Genomic DNA, 26,567 nt, shown 5'->3' on the forward strand with positions numbered 1-26,567 from the left:
ACTGACTGGTTCTACATATAAAACTGAAGAAAATAAGACCTTGGTTGTAGCTGTAGTAAAACTAATATGGTTGTTTTAAGTAATGTTATTTAATGTTAATAAATGGAACAATAGAAGTAGCTAACGATAATGGTAAAGAAAAAGAGAGATCGCATATGTAAAAGCATGCTAACACGTGAAAACATATCGTCATTATTTTACATAAGAATATGAAAGCAACACTTATTTACTGTTCATATATATTTTAAATGTTTCTGAATTTGTTTTTATTCAATTAATGTTTGTGTGTAAATTAACAATACAATTTATTAATAATACGCGGAATATTAAAACACACGAGGAGACCGAGACGCTGCCGCATTGTTTATGTTAAAGCTTACAAAAACCAGTGACTGATTGGTCTCTACATATAAAACTGAAGAAAATAAGACCCTGATTGTAGCTGTAGTAAAATTAATGTAAGAAAATTAATATGGTTGTTTGAAGTACCTGTAACGATATTTAATGTTAATAAATGGAACAATATAAGTAGCTAACCATTAATGGTAAAAGTGAGACTGGCGCCAAGTATGTAAGCACATGTGAAAACATATCACCATTATCTCACATAAGAATATGAAAGCAACACTTATTTACTGCTCATACATATATATATATATATATATATATATATATATATGAAGGGTTAAATGTTGTACCTGGAGAGAGAGAGAGAGAGAGAGAGAGAGAGAGAGAGAGAGAGAGAGAGAGAGAGAGAGAGAGAGAGAGAGAGAGAGAGAGGAGAGAGAGAGAGAGAGAGAGAGAGAGAGAGAGAGAGAGAGAGAGAGAGAGAGAGAGAGAGAGAGAGAGAGAGAGAGAGAGAGAGAGAGAGAGAGAGAGAGAGAGAGAGAGAGAGAGAGAGAGAGAGAGAGAGAGAGAGAGAGAGAGAGAGAGAGAGAGAGAGAGAGAGAGAGAGAGAGAGAGAGAGAGAGAGAGAGAGAGAGAGAGAGAGAGAGAGAGAGAGAGAGAGAGAGAGAGAGAGAGAGAGAGAGAGAGAGAGAGAGAGAGAGAGAGAGAGAGAGAGAGAGAGAGAGAGAGAGAGAGAGAGAGAGAGAGAGAGAGAGAGAGAGAGAGAGAGAGAGAGAGAGAGAGAGAGAGAGAGAGAGAGAGAGAGAGAGAGAGAGAGAGAGAGAGAGAGAGAGAGAGAGAGAGAGAGAGAGAGAGAGAGAGAGAGAGAGAGAGAGAGAGAGAGAGAGAGAGAGAGAGAGAGAGAGAGAGAGAGAGAGAGAGAGAGAGAGAGAGAGAGAGAGAGAGGAGAGAGAGAGAGAGAGAGAGAGAGAGAGAGAGAGAGAGAGAGAGAGAGAGAGAGAGAGAGAGAGAGAGAGAGAGAGAGAGAGAGAGAGAGAGAGAGAGAGAGAGAGAGAGAGAGAGAGAGAGAGAGAGAGAGAGAGAGAGAGAGAGAGAGAGAGAGAGAGAGAGAGGCCTAACAGCCGGATGTAAACAAACCTTAATTTCTCGCTGCTTGTCGTTGTTGTTTTTTTACGGGGATTAGCCCACCCGGGCATAGGTCACTGACCCACATTGGGGCCTGAGGGGCAAAAATTTAATACTCCTGTAATAATAATAATAATAATAATAATAATAATCAAGATTAAAAAAAAAAAAGAAGCTGCCTATCTACCTATTGGACAAACTAAAATCGTTCCGGACCACAGGAGTTTCCGGACCACAGAATGCCGGACTAGAGAGGTACAACCTGTACCACGATTTAGGTTTATGGTAAAGAAAAGATTAGATGCAATATTTAATGTTATTCTACATGGAAAGAATTTCCTGATCATAAACTGTTCTTACCCAGTATCTATGCCACGCTGCTACTGCAGGCCGACGGCCATCTTTGATGACAGTTTTACGTCTTAATGGTCCTTGCACTCCACACTCCTCGCCGCTGACCTCAAACACAACCTCTGTATCCGAGTCTGATGACAGACCTGACCTACAAAAACATAGTATAAATAATGAGACATTGATTACAGTATGACAAGATTTATGTAAAAAATAATGTCTACAACACCTTCCTTCCCTTTGAGGGGGTGGCCATGACAGAAGAACCTCCAGGCCACCTTATCACAACATACTTTCAAAGATAATATCTTTTATTTTGTAACGGACATGTATAAACTTGCACATACAGTAATACAAGTATACTCCTGTACATACATAAGACATAATCATACATTCACACATTATTTCCACTGTTTAAAGATCCCCAATATAACATAGGGTGGCTGAAACCAAAAGCAAACATGCACACATACTCGTACATACACACAAACTCTCCCTTCAATCATTCTTACTGCAGTAAAAAAATTACTACACCATGTAATATTAACAACCATAAAGTGGGTTGGATATATAGAGTGAACAGCTAACCTGTTCAAGCCAAGACAGGCATTAGAAGGAAGATGGCTCACTGGACATCCAAGATAGAAATGGATGGAGAACAAAGTGGATGGTGTTGGCGGAAGAAGAGCTTCATAGATCCTGTTACACAAAGTGACTTTCTCTTGATACAACAAAGATATTAAGAGAAAAATACCTGTATAATATTTAGACATAATCAACGAACTTAACACACAGACAGACCACATGCCTCTTTTGAAACACTTTACCGTATATGTCAATAGCCACTTTTTCTACTTAATGTCCACATATGATGGCCTGAGTGTATGTCTTTAAGAACATTTGTTTCTGAATGAAATTTTCTATGACATCTTCTCCTATTATCACAATAGTACTTCTAATGAAAATTTGTTCACAGTACACCGAGTACAGCATAACTAGTTCACACACCAACACCAAATTAAACAACTTTTCAAACTATTAGGTGCTTATAACTGTTGGATAGAAACCAAGGCCCATAAGCAAAATTACTATATTCTGTACATAAAACCAGAGGCAGTTGGTAACAAAATAAAGTCATTGTACTTTGTTACCGAGCTCATATGTTCTTTCTTTTAATAAGTTACTTGAAAGTAGCTTTTCTTCTGGAACTTTTACTTGAGTAACATTTCAGATAACTATTGGTACTTTTATTTCATTACAGTATTTACTTTATCAGGCCTCATGATACCTTGTTACTTTACTCTGGGTATTTCAATAGTGAGTGTATTACATTATTTCTTCAGGCAATCAGAACATGCTTCCAGCCAATCATAACTCCGTATTGAGTGCACGCCGTATTTCCAGTCAGCCCAAGCAAACATCTGTTCCCGCCACATATTATACACTACAGTGGTCCCTTGGTTAACGAACAAAATTCTTTCCACAGAGTCATTCGTTAATCGAATCTATTATTTCAATGGGATATTGGGTAATTGGTTCCAACTTACAAAAAAAGTACATACAAAGTACTGTATACCAGTAATAGAATTAACAAAACATTGAATATACTGGATACTAAATACAGTACTGTACTGTATACTGTACAATAATAAATAAAAAACAATAGATTACTGTATTTAAACTTACTTTGAGGTGTGTATGTCGTATTTCCGGCAGCTTTGTTTACATATCAAACAGCTGATTGTAGAGGCAGTCGATGATGACATGACATATTCTTTATGGAGTGCATTGGTTCTAATGCCTTCTTCGTGTTTCACAATAATTTCTGCACTAGTATATTATCAATATGTTAACTAAATTTCAGAATGACCAATAATGTTAATGCAAAAATGCAAAAATATTCAAGAGACCAACAAAATCGATGTTCAGTAAACAAAGTTAAACTGAGAAGCGTTGTTGGGTGATTCAATCAGCTGATGGGCGCACAAAAACTGTTCCCTGTACTGTCTATATTATCAATATGTTAACTAAATTTCAGAATGACAAATAATTTAATACAAAAAATGCAGAAATATTCAAGAGACCAACTTTCTTGATATTTACTCCACTGGAAACGAATGTAAACATAGAACCAATTACTGTATTGGCGGATTAGTCGATCAGCTGATGCGCACAACAAAACGTGTTTGTCGTAAGTATTTTGTTAATCGAACTGAAAATCCTTATGGAAGCTAATTCGTTAACCAAAATTTTGTTAATCGAACCGTTCGTTAACCGAGGGACCACAATACTCTGCGCGTTTCCTTTTTCTGTGTGCAATCTCATTGTGAAAAAGATATATTTATTTCATGATCCACATCTTCAGCAGGATTACACCTAAGTGTGCAGTAACACAACACTAGAGCCTCATGATGGACTTCAGCAAATGTGTTTCTCCTGCTTTTTGTCCTATTCCTTTTTCTTTTTTACCCATTTTTGTCATTATAATTTCTTTATTTACTTTTGTTGAAGTTAAGTCAAATCATCGGTGAAGTTAATGTGAACTACTGTTAAATTTATATTTATTTATCCATCATCTTCAATCTTCTACCACTCTTGCGTGGAGTAGATCAATAGGTACACAATCCTCAATAAATGGACAGTAAAACAGTATCAATCCCAATTATTCAGCACCTTCAGGGATTGAGAGGTGTCGGATAAAGAGTTTTTTCTGGTTGGATCCCCCAATAAATCCTAAAATGTACAGTGCTACAGGATGACCTCATAAATCCATATATCAGAAAAAACACTTCTTTAAAACTTATTCTTTCCTTAAGGCCCCAACCTGTATGTGGTTAGTGAATGTGTGTTGAGGCGACGGGTTACTGGGCTATAGCTGCGTCACAGCATATGAATGGTCAGCACAACAACAACATGTCTGTGAATCAGCTGGTTGACTGCCTGAACTGTGTTGCATCGCCCAGAGGATGGTTTGAGTGTAGAAGGAAACACTCTTTGTACATAAAATAAGTGCTATTGTATTTTACTATATGCTATATATTGATTTCATTGTTTATCATAGCAATAAATATGGCAGCTCATCCCTGTAGCATGCAGTATTCAAACTTGTGATTCTCGCTGATTGTGGATGAATTTTTAATATTATTTCATTTTGGTGCCGGTTAGTTGAATCTGGGATTTTAATGTAATAGAGAAGTGCAAGGTATGCAGAAACTAACTGGGAAAGCAGAAACAACAAGTAAAAAATATCAAAACATATCAATAGGAGAAATCTTCCAATTGCATACACAGTACTGTATACAAAGCAAGTCCTTAGCCTTGGCATTGCTTCACAATACTTTTTATCAATAAATACCATTACCTATGAACAATTCATCTAATTTTACCCTATAATGAACCTAATACTGTATTCACATTGTCCCCAAACCACAACTACTACTTCAGGAGTGGCTGAACCCCACCTGACGTACCATGTGCGTGTGAGTGTGTGTGAAGGTGGAGACGTACAGTCGTGGTGGGGAGGTGGTGGTGGGTCTAACTCCGAGTCATCTAACAAGTGTCTTGAACCTTGTGATCCCTGAGCTGACGGACAACCTGGCTCATGACTACCCAGGCTATTCACAGAGTCACAGCGCATCCCTTCACTAGTGCCAGAGCAACCTTTGAAGATGCTGCCAAGGAAATGGATAATTCAAAAATTATGTACAGTACATAGAAAAAATAATAATAAATTCTTGGAACATTTCACTATATTTTACTGAGTAAAATTTGATTACTATTTATAAGATGATACAATACAGGTATTAAATTACATAAAACATATACACAATAATCTGCACACATTAATAGAAAGGATAAATCGTTCACAGTAATAACACTTATAATAAAATATTGCAACTAAAATACATTGTGGTTCATTAAAATTATTCCCAGACATGCTAACATAAGCTGTGTAGTGCTTCCTGCAGGGCTTTAGCAACAAGAATCTCATGAAGTATACATGTGCTCATACATATACAGTGACCCCTCGTTTAACGAACACCTCCGTTAACGTAATTTCGATTAACGAACTGCCTACCATAAGGATCTTCAATTCGTTTAACGAAAAAAAATTCGGTTAACGAAGTTCTTACGAACCGACCTCAACATGTTTTCGCTTGCACTGACCGGGCAACCAGCTTTAGTATCAGTCCGCCAATACATTAATCGGTTCTAGGGCTTAAATTCCTTACTATTTTAGTAAATATCAAGAAGTTTATACTATTCAATAATTTTAAAAGTTTAATATTCAATTTTTAGTCATTTTAACAATTATTGAACATAATTGAAGGTAAAGTGACTAGTTTAATGCGCGGCATCCAGCCTCTTAACACAGCAAACAGGAGTTAGTCTCTCTCTGTTTTCACTGGAGGTAACATCTTGCTTGAGACTCTCTTCAACTAAACGCTTTTTTTCTGTGTTTCCAAGCAAATTATTGGTCATTTTGAAATATATTTTACATATTGACAATATATAATGCAGTGCAGTGTTGATTTAAAAAAAAAAATCTTGAATTACACCAAGAGAGCTAAAATTTTATGGGTGAAATGGCGCCATGGGGTGACTTCTCTTCCACTCCAATGCCTTCTCTTTTTCCTTCTCCTCCACCCCCATTCTAAATCCCATCATCATCATCATCATCCAGGAGCCTTCTACATACACACCTCAAAGTAAGTGAACTTTTCTACCATTTTTGTTGAATTTAGGAAATTTTCGGTGAGCTGGAACCAATTACCCATTGAAACAATGGTTTCGGTTAACGAACTTTTCGGTTAACGAACGACCTTCTGGAACGGATTGAGTTCGTTAACGGAGGGGTCACTGTACTCAATATTTTCTGAATTGCAACATTACATAAGAAAATTTGTGGCATTTTTTATACACCCCAACCCCTCCCCCAATCCATCTTCAAGTGCCTGTGAAGCACACATGAAAGGGGTACTCGATGATTGCTCTGTCTGCCTGTTTGTTTTTTCTCTGTTGCTTGTTTGTCCAGGTAATATCTCAGACACTTTTTGAGTTAGTTAACTGATACTTGGACATGAAATGACCCATGTGCTTTATTTTGGCAGAGGGAAGAGGGGGGGTGTTAAAGTGATCATACTGTTATTTATCTTCTTTTGAATTTCTCCTATAAATAGTTTTCCTACAAATTAGGTTTCCACCAGAAAGATTCTACAGCCATAAATTTACCGATGTTACATGATGTCAAGTCACTCGGCAACCAACAATCAATTCACTTATAGTAACAATAACAGTTGCTACCATAGACAAAAGTTAAGCTTGTATGATGAATTGGTTACAAATCTCAAAAATGGTGAATGTGCAGTTTTCCATATATATTGGCAGCATTATAATCTGTGACTAAATTTGGGTACTATTTATTGACACTGTACACATCACAAGATACAGTATACTTATTAATGAATTCAGAAAGACTTCATTAGGTACAGTAGTACTCGATGCAGTATTACATACAAAGTCTCTCAATTACTTCTCAATTCTAGTATACTCTCAGTACTGTACAGTACTATGATCACCATTTGAAATTAAAATTATGCTGACTGAATCTTAATAAAATCATAAAATGAGATAGGCCCTTGTGGAATATATCTTACAAATTTCCCTTGTTAAATGATACGTATGTTTAAATGTACAATATACAGGACAGGAAAATCTAGCTAAAAATCCTGTTACACCAAATGATGATGGTAAATAATTTACACACACACACACGTAAATCACTGTAGGTGCGCGTGATCTAGGTATATGCTGATAACCACAAGGAAAGAAGAAAACACGTGTTTTCTTCTTTCCTTGTGGTTATCAGCAAATATATATATATATATATATATATATATATATATATATATATATATATATATATATATATATATATATATATATATATATATATATATATATATATATATATATATATATTATATATATAAGGTAATTGCAATGCAATGTTTATTATCCCTCAAATAAACAACAGAGCATTGGATTGCATTGACTGGGATAATGTCTCCTCAATATTACCTTGTAATTCAATTGACAGTAGGAACATTATAGAATCTAGTCTCATTAAACATACCGAATCCATTAACATGAATTTGAGTAATGGTATGTACAAATTGGGCAATTTTGTAATTAAAAAGATTTGCAACCAGGTGAGAAGGTTGGGTCAGTTTTCCCTCTGACCTGACTACCAACCACTGCGGTTCTTTTGTGAAGATAAGTAGGGTCATTACCTATACTTGACCTCTGTGGACTTGATCTCACCCTCCTCTGTATATATAACTTGTTCTGCACTTCTACTTTAGTTTGTACTCACCCCTGAAGATGTGAATTACACGAAAGCGCTTGGGAACTTCGTGTTTTCTTTTTCCTTGTGGTTATCAGCATATACCTGGATCATGCGCACCTACAGTGATTTATTTGCATACAGTATTACCCCGCCTAACGCGGTTTCACTTAGCGCGTTTTACCGTATACGCGGTGCCTCGCCAGAGCTGAACTTTCACTTAACGCGGGTTTTTTCCAGTATACGCCAGTATACGCGGTGAGTGTCCGGCTCGAGAGCTATTTTTAGATTCGCCCCACCCCCCCACCCGCCACCCTGCCTGACTGCCTGTTTTAGCTCATAAAATTCATACAAATTACCCAGCCAGAATATAATTTACATTGCTGGAATTCTTACAATTTGATGATCATTTTGAATATAAACATCATAGATTTTGCATTAGACATACAAATTTTAGATATAAAGTTTATTCTGAGTAAATATGTTATTTTTTGTGCAAAATATATGACATTTGTATTCAAAATATTCCTGGGCTTACAAGGAATCCAGCAATGTCAATTATATTATCCTAACTTTAGTTTGAGGTATTATTTAATACTAAAAAGGTAAATATTCTGGTTTTCCCACACATCTCCTTGGGACGGTTGGTGGGGGGTGGGGGGGAGGGAGGGACCGACCGACCATCTGTTACCCTGTGAAGAATAATTTTTTTTTTTTTTTATAAACTGAAGATATTTGTTTTAGCTCATAAAATTCAAACAAATTACCCGGTCAGAATATAATTTACATTGCTGGAATTCTTATAATTTGATGATCATTTTGAATATAAACATCATAGATTTTGCATTAGACATACAAATTTTAGATATAAAGTTTACTCTGAGTAAATATGTTATTTTTTGTGCAAAATATATGATATTTATATTCAAAATATTCCTGGTCTTACAAGGAATCCAGCAATGTCAATTATATTATCCTAACTTTAATCTGAGGTATTATTTAATACTAAATGTTAAAATTTAGTTTTTCACCCAACATCTCTTGAAGGGAGGATTGGTGGGGGGGGAGGGTTGGGACTGACCGTGCGGTTGGAAGAGGGGGGGAGGCAAGGTAGGGTACTTTGATTGACAGATAGTGCTGTGAAGAATATTTTTTTTTTTATTAACTGAAGATATTTGTTTTTGCTCATAAAATTCATACAAATTACCCGGCCAGAATATAATTTACATTGCTGGAATTCTTACAATTTGATGATCATTTTGAATATAAACATCATAGATTTTGCATTAGACATACAAATTTTAGATATAATGTTTATTCTGAGTAAATATGTTATTTTTTGTGCAAAATATATGACATTTGTATTCAAAATATTCCTGGTCTTACAAGGAATCCAGCAATGTCAATTGTATTATCCTAACTTTAGTTTGAGGTATTATTTATTAAAATTTAGTGGTTTTCCCCCAAAAATTTCTCAGAGAGGGAAGAGCCAGCAGTGTAGTGCGAGAAGAGGGGGAGGGAGTCGAGTCCATTATTTGAATGGACATTAACTTGGCGACTGTATTTCTCTATTTCTCTTAAGTATTAATTGTGTGCATGTACCATCATAAAATTAAGATGTTATTTTTACTAGAACATAGGTATTGTGTCGGAAAAGGTGGAGTTTGGGGATGGGCCAGTTTCTATTGGAATTAATCCCATATGTTCTGTTGTTTACTTAGCGTATGATAGCGAGGTGATAGGAAGATGAAGATTGCAGGGGTTGACATGAAAGTGACGAAGATGTGGGACAGAGTGACGGCAAGAGAGAAGCATGATGCGGACAGAGTTAGGAGACAGCTTGAGCAAAAACATAGATATCTGGTAGCTGGAGATATTCCTTATGTTGAGGATAATTCAGATGATTCAAGAGATATTCCTCTAGTCAATACTGATGCTGATTTTGTCCCTGATCCAAGGGCTCTGACAGACACCAGTTCACAGAACCGGACAAGACTCCCTACACTGGCTGCCGCTTGTGACCGATACTTGATTAGTGATTATGCTGGAGCTGCCATTGCTACTGCCACCTTAACTGACTATGGCATTATCACAAAGGATGACAAGAGTCAGGTTATTGGACCACATAAGCTGCGGGATGCGAGACAAAAATACCGATTTAAGAGGCAAGAAATTGAGATGGCTAGTTTAGATAATTTGACGTCACTCTATTTTGATGGTAAGAAGACCGCCACTCGTGTGATGATAAAGAATGAGAAGACCGAGAAATGGAGTTCGAGGATGATGGTGAAAGATCATTATGTCATCATGGTTGAGCCTGGCAATGAATATCTCACACATGTGACTCCCAAGACTGGACACGGAAAGCAGATTGCCAAAACTATTCACGAGTTTCTGGTGGAGAAAAATCTAACCCAGCAGCCCATTGTGTGTGTTGGTTGTGATGGAACCAATGTAAATGTAGGATCAGAAAATGGAGTCATTCATCATCTTGAAATGTTACTTGGTCACCCGCTCCATTATTTCATATGTCAGCTTCACGGAAATGAGCTGCCTTTCCGCGCAGTTTTTTATCACTATGATGGTAAACCAAGTGGTCCTGAGCATTGGCGTGGTCCCATTGGAAAGCAGATCAAGGAGTCTTTGTCTGAGCTTCCAGTTGTCGCCTTCCAGCCAGTCAGTTTCCCTGATTTCCCTGTGTTTAATGATGAAGTGGAGAAAGATCTGTCCTGGGATCAGAAATACCTGTATAGGATTTGTAAAGGAGTTATCACAGGTGTTGTTGAAGATGACTTGGCTGCTATTGAGCCAGGTCCTCCCTGTGTGTCAAGGTGGAACACCTTATGGAGTAGAATCCTCAGGCTGTATGTAGCAACATCAAGACCCAGCCATGAGTTGAAAAGAATTGTCATTACAATAATAAAGTTCAGTGCTCCAATGTGGTTTTACATCAAGATACACCCTTACGTAACACACGGCTCAAGGAACGTATTCCAGTCCCTGCTATATATGAAACACCTGAATAGTGAGGAGGAGACGATAGTGAAGAAGGCTGTCCAGAGAAATGCATACTTCGCCCACACAGATCAACTTCTTCTTGGTATGTGTGCAGATGAGGACATGACTGTTAGAGAAAAAGCTGTCTCAATGATAAGAAAAATTAGAGAGGAGAATCAGCAAAAGGAAGAATGCACTGGCAGATCTGAAGAGGAGGAGGAAGATTCTGATGCTGCTGTTGACGAGAATTTGTTAAACTATACTGATGAGGAGGGTAAAGATGGAGATGGGAATGAGGATGTGCCTCCTGTAGTCAACATGAGAAAGGTGGTGACTCCGAAACTAAAGTGGCAAGCAAAAAACTATCATTCCATGATTAACTGGAGGAATGAACTCAAGATTGAGCCTCCTTACATTGCTTCTCTGTCAAATCTACAGGTTAATGACATTCTTGAGACACCATTAGTGGTGCCCAAGTGGCCAAACAGCACTCAGGCGGTCGAGAGAGGCATAAAAGTGATGACTGAAGCTTGCACTGAAGTGACGGGATACGAATCGAGAGATGGATATATTAGGCAAAGATTATTGTCTAGGAAAATGATGCCAAGGTTCCACACAAAAAAGAATTTCAATATGAACTTGTAATGATTTTCTATACGGTGTACCTGTAAAATAACATGTGAATTAAATCGATGTCACCCATGTAAAATTTATCATTATCCTGGAAAACATTAAAGGACATCTAATTTTTGGTATACACTAAAAGTTGACAAAAAGTCGTTCGCGATGCAGCAGGGTAAGTATGCATGAAATGGCATGAAATTTTGCACAGGTGTTTGTTACAGCCATATAAACGATGCCTGAAAAGTGCAGACTGCAACTCAATTAAAAGTGTTTTTTCCTTGCCCCCTAGTGTCCATATTGCTTGAAAATTATATGTGAATTTTTTATTGTATTACTTTATGTATATACATAGGAAAAAATAGAGAGAGAGGAACCTCTCCCTTTAGGGAGGATTTACTCTAATTTTGTAAATTTTAATTTCATTCACAAAAAACTCTTTCAGACTATTGACTGGAACTACTTCATATGAGCAGAGGGACAGAAGTAATATAACAAAGCAGGACATAAAAACAGTACTACACTGTACACATTTGAAGAGCTTCAGCTTTTAACTGTACTGTACAGTATAGTCTTCATTTACGCAGTCAATTGAACCTGTGGAGGTCCGCGTAAAACGAGAAACGCTTAAACGAAATAACAGAACATATGGGATTAATTGAAATAGAGACTGGGCCGACCCCCAAACTACACTTTTTCCGACAATACGTATGTTGTAGTAAAAATAACATCTTAATTTTATGATGGTATGCACACACAATTAATATTTAAGAGAAATACAGTCGCCAGGTTAATGTCCATTCAAATAATGGACTCAACTCCTGCTGCTCCCCCCCCCCCCTTTCCACGCTCGCTGGCTCCTCCCTCTCTGAGAAATGTTTGGGTGAAAACACTAGGTTTTTAGGTTTAGTAATAAATAATACCTCAGACTAAAGTTAGGATAATATAATTGACATTGCTGGATTCCTTGCAAGACTGCCAATAATTTGAATATAAACGTCATATATTTTGCACAAAAGATAAAATTTTTGCTCTTTCTAATAAAATTCTTAAATTAGATCTAAAATTTGTATGTCTAATGCAAATTTTAGGATGTTTATATTTAAATTAATCACCATCTTATAAGAATTCCAGCCATGTAAATTATATTCTGGCCAGGTAATTTCTATGAATTTTATGAGCTAAAAACAAATGTCTTCAGTAAATAAACAAATTACACATCACCCGCATAAATGATGAAATTTACCGCGTAATTAAAACATTTCATTCTGGCAAGGTGCCGCGTAAATGACCAAACACGTAAACAAAAACCGCGTAAATCCAGACTATACTGCACTGATATATCTTTCAAAACCTTCCGAGACAACTTCTGTCTTTTTTTGCCATCTCTCAAATATATGCAAGTGATTACTCTTAAAACAACCATCTTAATGGAAGAACTCCTTTTTGAGAGAATTTTCTGGAAAAGTTCTCGGCAAATTTCAATTCCAGCCATTGGAGAGTTCTGGTTAAGAGGGACTCTGGCTAATGAAGATATTACAGTATTGTACTTGTAGTTTTATCCCATCTGAATAAATATAAAACATGTAAAGGAAAATAAATTATTCAAAACAAACACACACACACTGTGGCCACGTGGGTTCCGCAGGGGTGTGGAAACCCTCGGAGGGAACAACAATAAAAGGTGCAAAGTTTAAATGTATGAAGTGCAAATAAAAAATACAGGCCCTGCGGTAATCATCAGGTACTGTCAAAATGCAAACCAATAGTATACAGATTTATTTCTAAATATCTTAATACCTGAAATGCTGTTTTATTTAATTAAATCATTGTGGTGTATACGGGTAAGTCATGAAATCCAATGTGATATACACAGGTCTGGGTAATTTGGCAGATTGTAGATGTAGCATCAGTGAGAACCAAAGAAGGGTACAAGTTAACTTTAAAAATTAAACTTTAAGAGTCAGCAAGAAAGGTTAAAGAAATGTAATTTCTAAGGCAATATTAACACAGAAGGATGTTCAATGACACGATGACAAAGTGGGTACATAGTAGAAGTGTTGGAAAGATGTTCATATATTAACACCCAAACTCATAAGGTGAACCCAGTGCAGTAAGCTGTCACTTACCCATGAACATATGTTTACTATGATCTCACTTGCATACCATCATCTTCATCTATAAATGGTTCTTTTTTACATGAATTTATTTTATATATAATTACAGTAATCTATATTTAATGCATATTTCTATTTATACTGCATAATAGTTATTGCACAAGTAATTATTATAAATGCACCTAAGGTATACAAGTTATTTCTTGGACAATGTGTATGTGTGTTCACCTCAAGATAACAATGGAGACTGCCTTTGCTCTCAACTTGCCACTCAGCCTCCAATTTAACGTATACACATATGCATGAACTACCAATAATCAATGGATTTCATTACTGAATGATACTGTATGCAAACCAAAGTTGTTTTTTCCCCATAATTATTTTGGGACATCAAGAAAATATCATTATTTCACGAGAATGACATTTCAAGGTGTGAGAGTATTAAATCATGGGAGAGGATAAAGGAGCAGTACATTAATGAGAGATGATGAAGGGAGTGAGGCATACCGAGAAATACAAAATATGAAGTGCTAGGGCAGCCTGAAGGCTCTTTTGTCATGACCACCCTCCACACAAGAAGCTCCTAGGGAGTGAGGCATCAGAGAAGATAAAAGATGATATAAAGTAAAGACAATTGGAGAAAGTAAACCCTGAAAGAAGATCATCTAATAATAAGATAAAGTAGTATGATCTGGGCTACAGTATGTTTCCAACTGATGATAATGAAGTAAATACAAGGCGTGGTCTATATAATGCAGCCCTCAAATGGGAAGGGTTAGATTATTTCCAGGCATTTACAGTATGTACAATAAAAAGACCACATAAGTGACTTCACAGGGGTCAAAACCATTTTTTTGTGGACTGTAATTCCGTATGACTCCAATAAAGTTATGGCACCCATAATATTACATTTAGGTACCTCTCAGACAAGTGTCACTGTTGTAGCTATTCACCGATTCATCCCCATGACAAGTTAATTATACAGTACAGTATATGTATCCATATTCAACCAGTTATGCACATTACAATGATGAAAGCTGTAACACCTCCAGTATAATGGTAAGACACTCCTCTTGTCAAATTCATAAAATATGTTTATTATAGACATTCTAAGAGACACAAAGTAAGCAATTTGTATCAGTTCATTGGATATATTTTCAATGTAACACAAAAGTCAGCACAGCGCTCAACTTCCTGTCAGACCAGAGGTGATAGCTCTGACCTGACTGGGGTTGACCAAACTTAAGCAATACTTCAAAAGATTAATCAAGCTAAAGCCCTGTCTATAAATCTTACCAGTGATGCAATATGCAACAGTGATGACCTGTTACTCTAGGTTTTGCTGCTGTATTCTTCAACTTGCTCAGTCTAAGTTTCCAAGCTCATGTATGGATTTAATACAGTGCCCAAATTTTCTTTAATATCATTGACAAGAAAAATTTGTTCGTTAAAAAATACAGGCTATACATGTGAAGAATTTGTTAAATGTGATCAGTGCATAAGAACAGAATGATGAATAAGGCTATTCATCCATATCAATTGTATTTTTTTTCCATTTCTAGGGAGACAACACAGTGCATTGTGTGAATCCAGTGTGCATTAGAACCAAGATAGTTTCACACCAAGTGCTTCAAAAGATACTCTCGTGGCTAACATCTTCAAGTGTAAGGATCACATGACACAATTAGCCTAGTTCTCAGGAGGTGGATTGAGAATATTACAATCCTCAAGAGGACGTACCTAAGTGTAACAAAAACACAGCCAAAAAAGGTTAATACAATACACCTATGATACTGCATACTGTTAAGACTCAATTAAACAAGAGCACCAACAGTTGATACAAAATCTTATTTGTATAAGGGAACTGAACTACACACACAATCTTAACTAGACTTTGTAAGATGACAAAACCGTCATCAGGGAGGTGACAACAGCTCCGTAGTTATCTTCAATAATACACAGGGTGACTCAGAACATTTTTAGAATATTGCCTTACAGACTTAAAGGAGTTTGATGGATGCTTGTATTACAACAACAACATTGTCCTAGCTTGTGGGAGACCTTGTACATTAACAAGTGAGGTCAATGTTGCTGCAGTAACACAGTGCAAAAATTCATAAAATCTCCACAAAAATCTTTAAGGTAATGGGCATAAATTTTTCTGAAACACCCTGCATGAGTTCAAAAATTTCAAAATTTTGAAAGTTTGCCCAACAGCTGCTGTGAAAATATTCCTCACAGAATGCAAAAACACTGATCTATATATTAATTAAACTAGTATAATACAAGTTCAGCTTAATGTAGGAGTCTTCTTAATTTTGTGGTTATTGTAAAATATTTGAATTTGAAAAATTTTCATCAGGCCTTAATGTGTGACTTTAAAAAACTCTGACTTACTGGTGTGCCATACTTGAAGCCTTACTTCTTGTGGATGGAGAATGGGGATATGTGGGGTTACATAAGGGAGTGTGGGGTTACATGAGGATAATATGGAGCTACATAGGGAGAATTAGGTTACATTACTGTATTTCACATCATGGTTCTAAGGCACAACTGCTTTTCTGTAAGGGAGGAATTAATTTCATTTAGAAAATCCAAACTGAAAATACTGTTTGTACAAATTCTCTACATTCAGCATAGACGTTCATTCAGCAAAACATGCAAACTCTCGTACATCTGACTCAAATACATGTGTATGCTGCTGCAAGCCGTCCAGCCGTCCCACTGTATTTGTGAATTTTGAGTTGTTTGACTGCGAAAGAGATGTTGTCACTGATTAAAGTATTCCTTCCTAAATTTTTGGATTTAGGAATTCATTTGCACTACTGTACTTGCCTAAGGGTTTTTGGCTCTCATACACTATAAAAGGGGAGAAAATGGTCAGGAACACTATTATTTTAATCATCCAAGACCCAGTAAATAGTTTTTGTTTAGTATCAAAAAGTCAGTTCTTAGGAGGTTATCATGGCATCCAAGGATTAAACTAAATGTTTAAGTTGAAGATCCAAGGGGATAATAAGAGGCCAGGTATCAAGGAATCCTTGACTTACACAGTGTAAGTCTTTAAACAAAAGGGAAACACAGCAGATGCTTAAGTGAAATGAAAAAAAAATATATACAGAGATTATCTTATGATGGGTAAATAATTTTTATACTAATAAATAAATAGCATGAAGACTATGGTCCAGGAGCAATCTGAATTGACTCAAATGTCCATTTAACTGAATAATTTGGGTGGGAGGCAACTGAGGTAATATATTTTACACTACCTTTCTACATGAAACATCCATAGTGATAAAATGTCAGCTGGTCTAGCACAGTTTAATGAGAAACTGGTTCTGACAATAAATAAATAAATAAATTAAAAATAAAATAAAAGAATATTATCCTAATACCTCCAAACTGAGATTAACATCTGCCTCTCCAATTAAGAAACCTGGAGGGTGTATGAAAATAATAACTTTCTCCCAATTCTATTTAACTCTGGGAATGACCCTATCTCTGTGAGCTGACAAATGATGGTGCTTAAAACATTGAATATATTCCTTTTCTCTTCAGCTTCTGAAGTTGACACATTATGAGGCTGTATGTCTGCCACAATTACCATTATCTGATGTCTTGGATAATTAAACTCTTGGATAAGCAGCAGGGGTTTGAATAATCAAGTTATTTGAAAATGATTAATTACAAAAATATCCAATAAAGAAATGAAAAAATTAATATATATATATATATATATATATATATATATATATATATATATATATATATATATATATATATATATATATATATATATATATATATATATATATATATATATATATATATATATATATATATATATATATATATATATATATATATATATATATATATATATATATATATATATATATATATATACATACTGTATGGTATTACTATAATAATCTAAAATCAAATTTCTGCACCTACCTGATGTTGGCTAAATGCACTATTATCAATATAAAATATCTGGTTGTAAAATCAACATCAACAAATAGATAATTAGAAAAATAAAAATTCAGCCAAGAATCAAAATAGCCCACGAAGCTTAACAATGTATCATGCTTAGACGTACACCAGCTGCAGTTCACATACAGACTCCTTTTACATCTCAGGCAAGTTTTACTCTGAACATGAGGTCATGTCTACACCGCCTTCATAGAATTAAAAAATGTTTATTACAGTACTAATTATTCATTGTAATTCCAAAGGATCTTATTTCTATATATACTGTACAGTATTTTGAAAATACTTGTACATAAATTTATATTGAATATAATTTCCCAAGGTGCACGGGGTCATCAACCAATATCTCTAGCAGAGATCTTTGATGAACACAGCCCAATAACATGTTTTGAATACTGTGCATTTATACAGTTGCAGATTAAATGGCTCCCAAAGCTCATATACACCACCTAACACAACCATTAGAATTGGGATCCATCAGGATTGGGCCCTAAATCAACTGGTTATAATTTATTAGGTTTGTACCTATCAGTGGGACCCATTTGACCAACCACCATATGATACATTCACAGACTCTACCATCCTTAAGTGGACCAAGACAATTCAAAGGGTCTTCTCTTTATTGATTAAATGGAATGTTACCCTGGACTCTTTTTATACAGTATGAAAGTTAAGGAGTCTTTGTGAACTTCACCTTCAGTACATCTTGTTGCAAACTGATCATACTGCAGATCAACATACCTGCAACGTAAAATTCCCTTAACCAGTGTGAAAAACAAGTAGGGGTCGTATGGCATGAGGATCAGGGTACACAAATGTGGGAGGGAGGAATGAGACAGGATGAGTCAAGGTCCTGGAAAATGGGGATAAAGACAAGAAGCAAAGAAAACATGGAATAAAGGAACTGAAGACAAAAATAAAATAGTACTGTATAAGATAAAGGAGGATCAAAAGAAACGAGAAAATTAAAGAAGAAGTGATTAAAGAAAATTAAAACTGAAGAATTAAAAAAAAAAAAGCCTTTTTTTCTAAAAACCAGTTTTTGTGATATAGTCCAGAATGCGACACGTAGCTTATACCTAGGTATGTTAATGCCTAGCAATAACTCGCCAGGCCAAAAAAATAATAATAATAATTCAAACAGAATGGAAGGGGAAGTTTTGAGTGTTAAGACTGGAACACAAACACTCCTCAAAACAAAAAAATTACATAAACGAAATTGGATAACAAGAAATAAAAACAATAGAGGTTAGATGACACAGATAGTTATGGAGTATAGCTAAATGGATAAGATCTAGTAAAGAAGTAAGGAAAACAAGTACTGTAAGTGGCCAGAGATAAAGACATTACCACTGTCACCATTTCAGAGCCATTTTCCAAGCTTACATGGGTTAAGCTGGATAACAACACTGTGTAGACAAAGCATGGAAGAAAAGACAAGAAAAGTGAAATATACAGCATAGGGAGAGTAAAAGAGGTTAGTTTAGTTTGGGTTACATGGGATAGGTTATGTAAGTTTAGGGTAGGTTGGGTCAGGGAAGGTTAAGCCTGGTCAGGTTAAGATTGGTTACGTGAGGTTACGTTAGGCTAAAACAGGGACGACTGGACCCATCCACAGAGAAAACACTAGGAATCAGAGACGGTAAACAGTATACAGAGGATACAATGGAATGGAGGATAAAGGTCATGAATGAAAACTGTAAAAAGCTCATAACAAAATAACACAAGCTCGGTGATTTTTCATTCCACATACTGTACGTGCTACAAACTAAACAAAGCGAACAAGGTGCCTTGTGCCCCACTCAAAAAAACAAAGCCGTGATACAGCAGGAGTCCTGTGCAGTGATAACAAAGACATTGGGAGGCAACGCTGAAACAAGGAGGAGGTTATTGGTACAGGAGGACAGGTTAACGAGGACATTGGTACAGGAGGACAGGTTAACAAGGACGTTGGTACTAGAGGACAGGTCAACAGGGAGGACCACAGGAAAACAAACCCAAAAAATAAAAAAATAAAAGGACAACTCAAGTCAAGCACTGGTGCAGGACTCACCCGAAGCGGTCTCCCCCCTGAGTCTGGGGTTCGGAGCGATGGAGATTGCGTGGGAGACTCATACTCCGAAATCTAGCATGGCAGCAATGTTTGGGACAAGGGGGTTCATAGCGTCAGTGGCAGGGTATTATGGTAGGAACAATTTAATCTCAGCACATTTGGGCGAATAGGCACCTTAACCTAGCCCGTCAGGATTAGCATTTTTTTTTATTAATTACTTAACTAACTAAACCACTTTCAACATTAGGGTGTCCACAGTGAGACAAGCAGCTTACTATTAGTAATTCTGGTCCATTTGCCCTCTCTTATGCACAATTAGGTACTTGCTAAATTTGTAATACTAAGCCTGTTTGACTATGGTGTACTGTATGCTATGTTCACAACTGGGAATGATGCTCACTCGCAATACATGAAACAGAGAAGCATACTTAACAAAAAATCAGTCCTCACACTAAAACAAACAGATAAGTGATAAACACCACACAATGGCAGCCATATTATGGTTTAATAGAGGAATGTGCCATTAATGACAACATAGTATATTAATACAAAGTCCAATAAATTTAAAAAAGTGTATTAACAGCTTCCAAGCTTCACAACTTAAGAAAGGTCCTGCAAGGTGCAACAAACAATGAACAAAAATCTTATGTGAAAATATTTGATATAAAAAATTCAAACACTGCAGTGATATGAACAAGAAGTACTATGTAACAAGTGAAATAAAAAATATCTATAATAATAATAACACTGAGCCAATGAGCAAGACTCATGCCAAACTCACTTGGTTCCTAGACTGCGAGCTTTGCGGTGAGTCGGGACAAATTTCCCCTGCTGGCCGTGAGTGGGGCAGGAATGTGTGGGTGGTGGAGCTGGAGGTCTTCCTACACCCATGCGTGCAGATGGGGAAACATTAAGAGAGCTGATACCACCAGCAGCATCAGCGACACTGTCTTTACTAGCGCTGTGACTGCTGCTGGGGGTGTTAGGCTCCAGCTGAAGGGACAACCTGCAATGATGTGGAGCAGTGGTTAAACATCCACCATAACACAGAAGGTGGATGCTGATGGTAGTTTTGTACCTACTATGTTGATGGTTTTTGTGGTTTTGGGCTACAGTACCTGTTCTATTCACTGTTATTGGGAAGAGTGAGTGAGTGAGTGAGTGAGTGAGTGAGTGAGTGAGTGAGTGAGTGAGTGAGTGAGTGTGTGTGTGTGTGTGTGTGTAGACAGTCATATATAGAAAGACAGAAGTAGTACTGTATATTAATAAACTATTAAAATTATCATAAAACACTAAACAGGACATGATGATGACTGCAATACCCACTACTGTATTTTACGGCATATAAGATGCACTTTTTTTTATCTGAAAATGGTTTTAAAAAATATCAGCCTGTGCCCTATATGTGTGAAGATGCGGTCTCCCGTAAGCTAATGAATCCCCCAGTTGTTGTCTCCAGTAAGCTAATTTCTACCTAACCCAACTCCAGAATTAAAAATATGTTATTGCTTTAACACATTATTATTATTTTTAATAAACTAAAAAACAATATTAAATATAAAAGCTGGATTTATAACTACAGTACTTTACTGATGATGATAATCTGGCACGATCAACGTCTTCAAAGCTAGCTAAGCAGAAACCATTTCTGAACTCTTACAAGCATTGCAATCTGTTAATGCCATATTTACAAAATTTATTTTTAAATCTAGAAAATACCTGACACAAATGAAGATTTACAAATAACTTTCTTTTCACACTTGCATCTGTTAACATCATTGGCAGCCTTGTAGCCAGGTTAGACTCATCACCGTAACCTCCAGGCTAGTGGGCCAAGCTGTGAGGTGTTATGGTTGCTTTTCAACTCGTATTTTCGGATAGATATACGTAACTTTCTTCCTTAATGTTTACTCAGTTACATGCACACACCATCCTACATACATATTATGAAAAAAGTAATTGTCCTATGGGCAAACACATAAAGGGAACATACATTTCTTTACACAAGAGTTAGCTGGCTCAGTGAGGGAGGGGAGGTGGTGAGGCATGTGGGGGGGGTGTTGTTAGGGAATTGGCGGAGGTAGTGTCTGCGTTGGTATGGTGACAGTGTTAAACTTTCATTTGGCTTTTATTTACTGGTTTGGCAATACATTATTTTTTGTTGTAACTTATTTGTTTTTTTCTCACATTTACTGGTACTGTATTTCCTAAATACTCCCTGCTGAAATGGGGCATGTGTCTTATATGGTTATATGTCTTATATGCTGTAAAATACGGTACAGTACTTATCAACTGTGCAATATCCCAATTGGCAGGACACCACACCCAATAGTAAAGTGATACTTATAGATCCAAAGGCCTTGAAATAATAACCACCAGAAAGTATATATGGTACAGTCGGGGTCAAAAGTTCGCTCCCTCCCAAAATGTAGCAGCATCAACCCCAAACAAAATACAGTGATCCCTCGATTAAAGAATTACCTTCCATAAGAATCTTCAACTCGATTAACGAACAAATATTCGGTTAACGAAATCCTTACAAAATCATGTCAACATGTTTTCGCCTGCTCACCAGCTGGAGTATTAGTCCACCAATACAGTAATCGGTTTTAGGGCTTAAATTCGTTACCATTTGAGTACATACAGTAGTAGGCAGCTACCAAACAGGGAGATACTACTGCCTGGGAAGATATTGGAAGCATAACGTGTTGTCTAATTGTAGACTCTGCTACCATATGGCATCACAAAAATTGTGACCAAGTCCCAGGTTGTTGATCTGACTTTTGCCTCATTTACACACAATTGCAGGGTCTCAATTGTTTCTCTTACTTTGACGACACAACATACATATATTGTTTCTCACTCTTGATTTTTTTTTTCATTTGTACAGTAATACCCCGATTTACTCGGTCAATTAAACCCGCAGACCTAAAATGAGAAAAGCGTAAATGGTATAACAGAACATATGGGATTAATTGAAATAGAGACTGGGCCGACTCCCAAACTCCACTTTTTCCGACACAAAACCGATACAATACCTATGTTGTAGTAAAAATAACATCTTAATTTTATGATGGTATGCCCACACAATTAATATTTAAGAAAAATACAGTCTCCAGGTTAATGTCCATTCAAATAATGGACTCAACTCCCCCTCTTCCCACGCTCGCTGGCTCCTCCCTCTCTGAGAAATGTTTGGGTGAAAACACAAGATTTTAAGGTATAGTAATAAATAATACCTCAGACTAAAGTTAGGATAATATAATTGACATTGCTGGATTCCTTGCAAGACCAGGAATATTTTGCACAAAAGATAACATATTTGCTCTGTGTAAACAAAATTCTTACATTAAACCTAAAATTTGAATGTCTAATGCAAAATCCATGATGTTTATATTTAAAATGATCATCATACAGGTTGTACCTCTCTAGTCCGGCATTATGTGGTCCGGAAACTCCCGTGGTCCGGAACGATTTTAGTTTGTCCAATAGGTAGATAGGCAGCTTCTTTTTTTTTTTTTACTTATCTGAATTATTATTATTATTACAGGAGTATTAAATTTTTGCCCCTCAGGCCCCAATGTGGGTCAGTGACCTATGCCCGGGTGGGCTAATCCCCGTAAAAAAAAAAAAAACAACAAAGCCGCGGGAAATTAAGGTTTGTTTACATCCGGCAGTTCGGCTGCTCTCTCTCTCTCTCTCTGCTTGTCTATACAGAGTACAACATTTAACCCTTCAATATATATGAGCAGTAAATAAGTGTTGCTTTCATATTCTTATGTAGAGTAATGACGATATGTTTTCACATGTGCGCACTTACATACGCGCAGTCTCACTTTTTTTTTACCATTAATGGTTAGCTACTTATATTGTTCCATTTATTAACATTAAATAACATTACAGGTACTTCAAACAACCATATTAATTTTTTTACATTAATTTTACTACAGCTACAATCAGGGCCTTATTTTCTTCAGTTTTATATGTAGAACCAATCAGTCACTGGTTTTGTAAGCTTTAACAAAAACAATGCCGGCAGCCGTCTCGTCTCCTAGTGTGTTTTAATATTCCACGTATTATTAATAAATTGTATTGTTAATTTTGCACACACAAACATTAATTTAATAAAAACAAATTCAGAAACATTAATTAAAATATATATGAACAGTAAATAAGTGTTGCTTTCATATTCTTATGTAAAGTAATGATGATATGTTTTCACGTGTGCGCACTTACATACGCGATCTCTCTTTTTTCTTTACCATTATCGTTAGCTACTTCTATTGTTCCATTTATTAACATTAAATAAAATTACTTAAAACAACCATATTAATTTTACTACAGCTACAACCAGGGTCTTATTTTCTTCAGTTTTATATGTAGAACCAATCAGTCACTGGTTTTGTAATCAACGAAAACAATGCTGTGTCATTTCCTCGTGTTTTAATATTCGACGTATTATTAATGAATTGTATTGCTCATTTTGCACACACAAACATTAATTCAATCAAAAAGACTTTCAGTAATAAACAATAATGAATCTTTTGTACATAAGAGAAATGACGCTGTTTACAGGAGTATGCACGTCGTCTGAACGTTGGTGGGCCGTTCAAACCCGTCGAAATTCGAGTTTCCGCCGTCAAAATTTTTAAACGTGTTTTTTTGTGTGTTCAAATAGAAAACGTCGAATTAAAAACTCGCGAAATTTGAGAAGCTACTGTACGACATTTAACTCATCAATATGTCTTCAAAGAGACCATGAAGCAGAGAAAGTGGTGCTAGTGCTTCCAAGCGTAATCACAAGTCACTAACTATCCAGGAAAAGGGTGAATTTCCATGGTCCGGAAATTTCCATGGTCCGGCACCGGTCAGGTCCCGAAGTTGCCGGACTAGAGAGGTACAACCTGTATTGTAAGAATTCCAGCAATGTAAATTATATTCTGGCCGGGTAATTTGTATGAATTTTATGAGCTAAAACAAATATCTTCAGTAAATAAAAATTCTTTACTTCACCCAGACACTATCTGTCAATCAAAATACCCCACCACCAGCTTCCCCCCTCCCTCCCTCCCTATCCCCCACCTTCCCTCCCTACCAGAGAAATGTTTGGGTTAAAACAGTATATTTACATTTTTAGTAATAAATAATACCTCAGACTAAAGCTAGGATAATATAATTGACATTGCTGGATTCCTTGCAAGACCAGGATAATTTTGAATATATACATCATATATTTTGCACAAAAGAAAACATATTTGCTCTGTGTAAACAAAATTCTTACATTAGATCTAAAATTTGTATGTCTAATGCAAAATCCATGATGTTCATATTTAAAATGATCATCATATTGTAAGAATTCCAACAATGTAAATTATATTCTGGCCAGGTAATTTGTATGAATTTTATGAGCTAAATAAAAAAATTATACTTCACCCGCGTATATGAGTAGATGCACCGCGTAAATTGGGCATTCCGGTTCTGGCGGGGACTGCGTAAATGTGGGCACGCGTAAACGAGAACTGCGTAAACCGAGGTATTACTGTATATTTGTTTATGGTTCTTTATTATTATTTTTATTATTATTATTAATTCTGGTATTATATTGTTGTTGTTATTATTATTATTACAGTAAACCCCCGCTTTACGCGGTTTCACTTAACGCATTTCCACGTTTACGCGGTACCCTGCCGAAACCGGAATGCTCACTTTCCGCGGTGTGTGTACCCTTTTACGCGGAGAGCGGCGCGAGCAGGGTGCACACAAGGTCGCCCAGTCATCAAAACATTACCGAGTTCTTCACCCGCCACCCACCACAGCCGGCCCAAGTCAGTGACAGTGATAATTATAGTGAGGATATGGACTTATATGGACTTTGAGGGGTTTGACAAAGAGGCCCTGCAAGCCTCTGTGGTGGATAGTGATACAATTGATACAAGTGATACAGGTGAGGGCCAATAATCTGCCTTCTGCCTCGGAACCAACCGCCCATCCCCGTGTGCCCAGCCATGTTTTCTACTAATGTAAGTGTTAAAAAACCTAATATTATTGATATTTCTCTTAATTATTAATTGTGTGCGCATACCATCATAAAATTAAGATGTTATTTTTACTACAACGTAGGTATTGTGTCTGAAAAAGTGGAGTTTGGGGGTCGGCCCGGTCTCTATTTCAATTAATCCCATATGTTATGTTGTTCACTTGACGCGTTTCTCACTTTACGCAAGCCGCCGTGGGTTCAAGTGACCGCGTAAAGCAAGGGTTCACTCTATTATTATTATTGTTATTATTTTTGTTATTGTTGTTTTTATTATTATTATTATTATTATTATTATTATTATTACATTTTCGCCCCCTAGGCCCCGATGTGGGTCAGTGACCTGTGGGCTAATCCCCGTTAAAAAAAAAAAAAAAAAAGTACTAATTAATAATTTTAAAAGTTTTATATTAAATTTTTTAGTCATTTTAACAATTATTGAACATAATTGAAGCACAGGAAACTAGTTTTTAGCACGTCAAACAGCCACTTGACTCACCCAGCAGGCGTCAGTTTGTGTCTCTGCTCAGTGGAGGTAACATCTTGCTTGAGACTCTTGAACATAAACTATTTTTATGTTTT

At 36.3% G+C, this 26,567-nt stretch overlaps 1 protein-coding gene across 6 annotated transcripts in view; it reads right to left on the reverse strand.

Moving 5' to 3' along the window:
• Positions 1-1,833: 1,833 nt before the first annotated feature.
• Positions 1,834-26,567, reverse strand: part of LOC121872069 (ras-specific guanine nucleotide-releasing factor RalGPS1-like) — a gene marked incomplete at its 3' end in the record, with an annotated part of 49,531 nt that continues 24,797 nt past the window's right edge. For 3 of the 6 annotated variants that reach the window (XM_042374750.1, XM_042374756.1, XM_042374755.1), the window contains 5 exon segments: positions 1,834-1,975; positions 5,295-5,495; positions 16,580-16,657; positions 19,952-20,023; positions 20,733-20,957. In XM_042374750.1, the coding sequence (XP_042230684.1) occupies positions 1,834-1,975; positions 5,295-5,495; positions 16,580-16,657; positions 19,952-20,023; positions 20,733-20,957 (718 nt within the window). 6 annotated transcript variants of the gene reach the window in all.

This window comes from Homarus americanus, unplaced genomic scaffold (genome assembly GCF_018991925.1).
Source record: "Homarus americanus isolate GMGI-L3 unplaced genomic scaffold, GMGI_Hamer_2.0 scaffold51476, whole genome shotgun sequence".
NCBI classification, from domain to species: Eukaryota; Metazoa; Arthropoda; class Malacostraca; order Decapoda; family Nephropidae; genus Homarus; species Homarus americanus.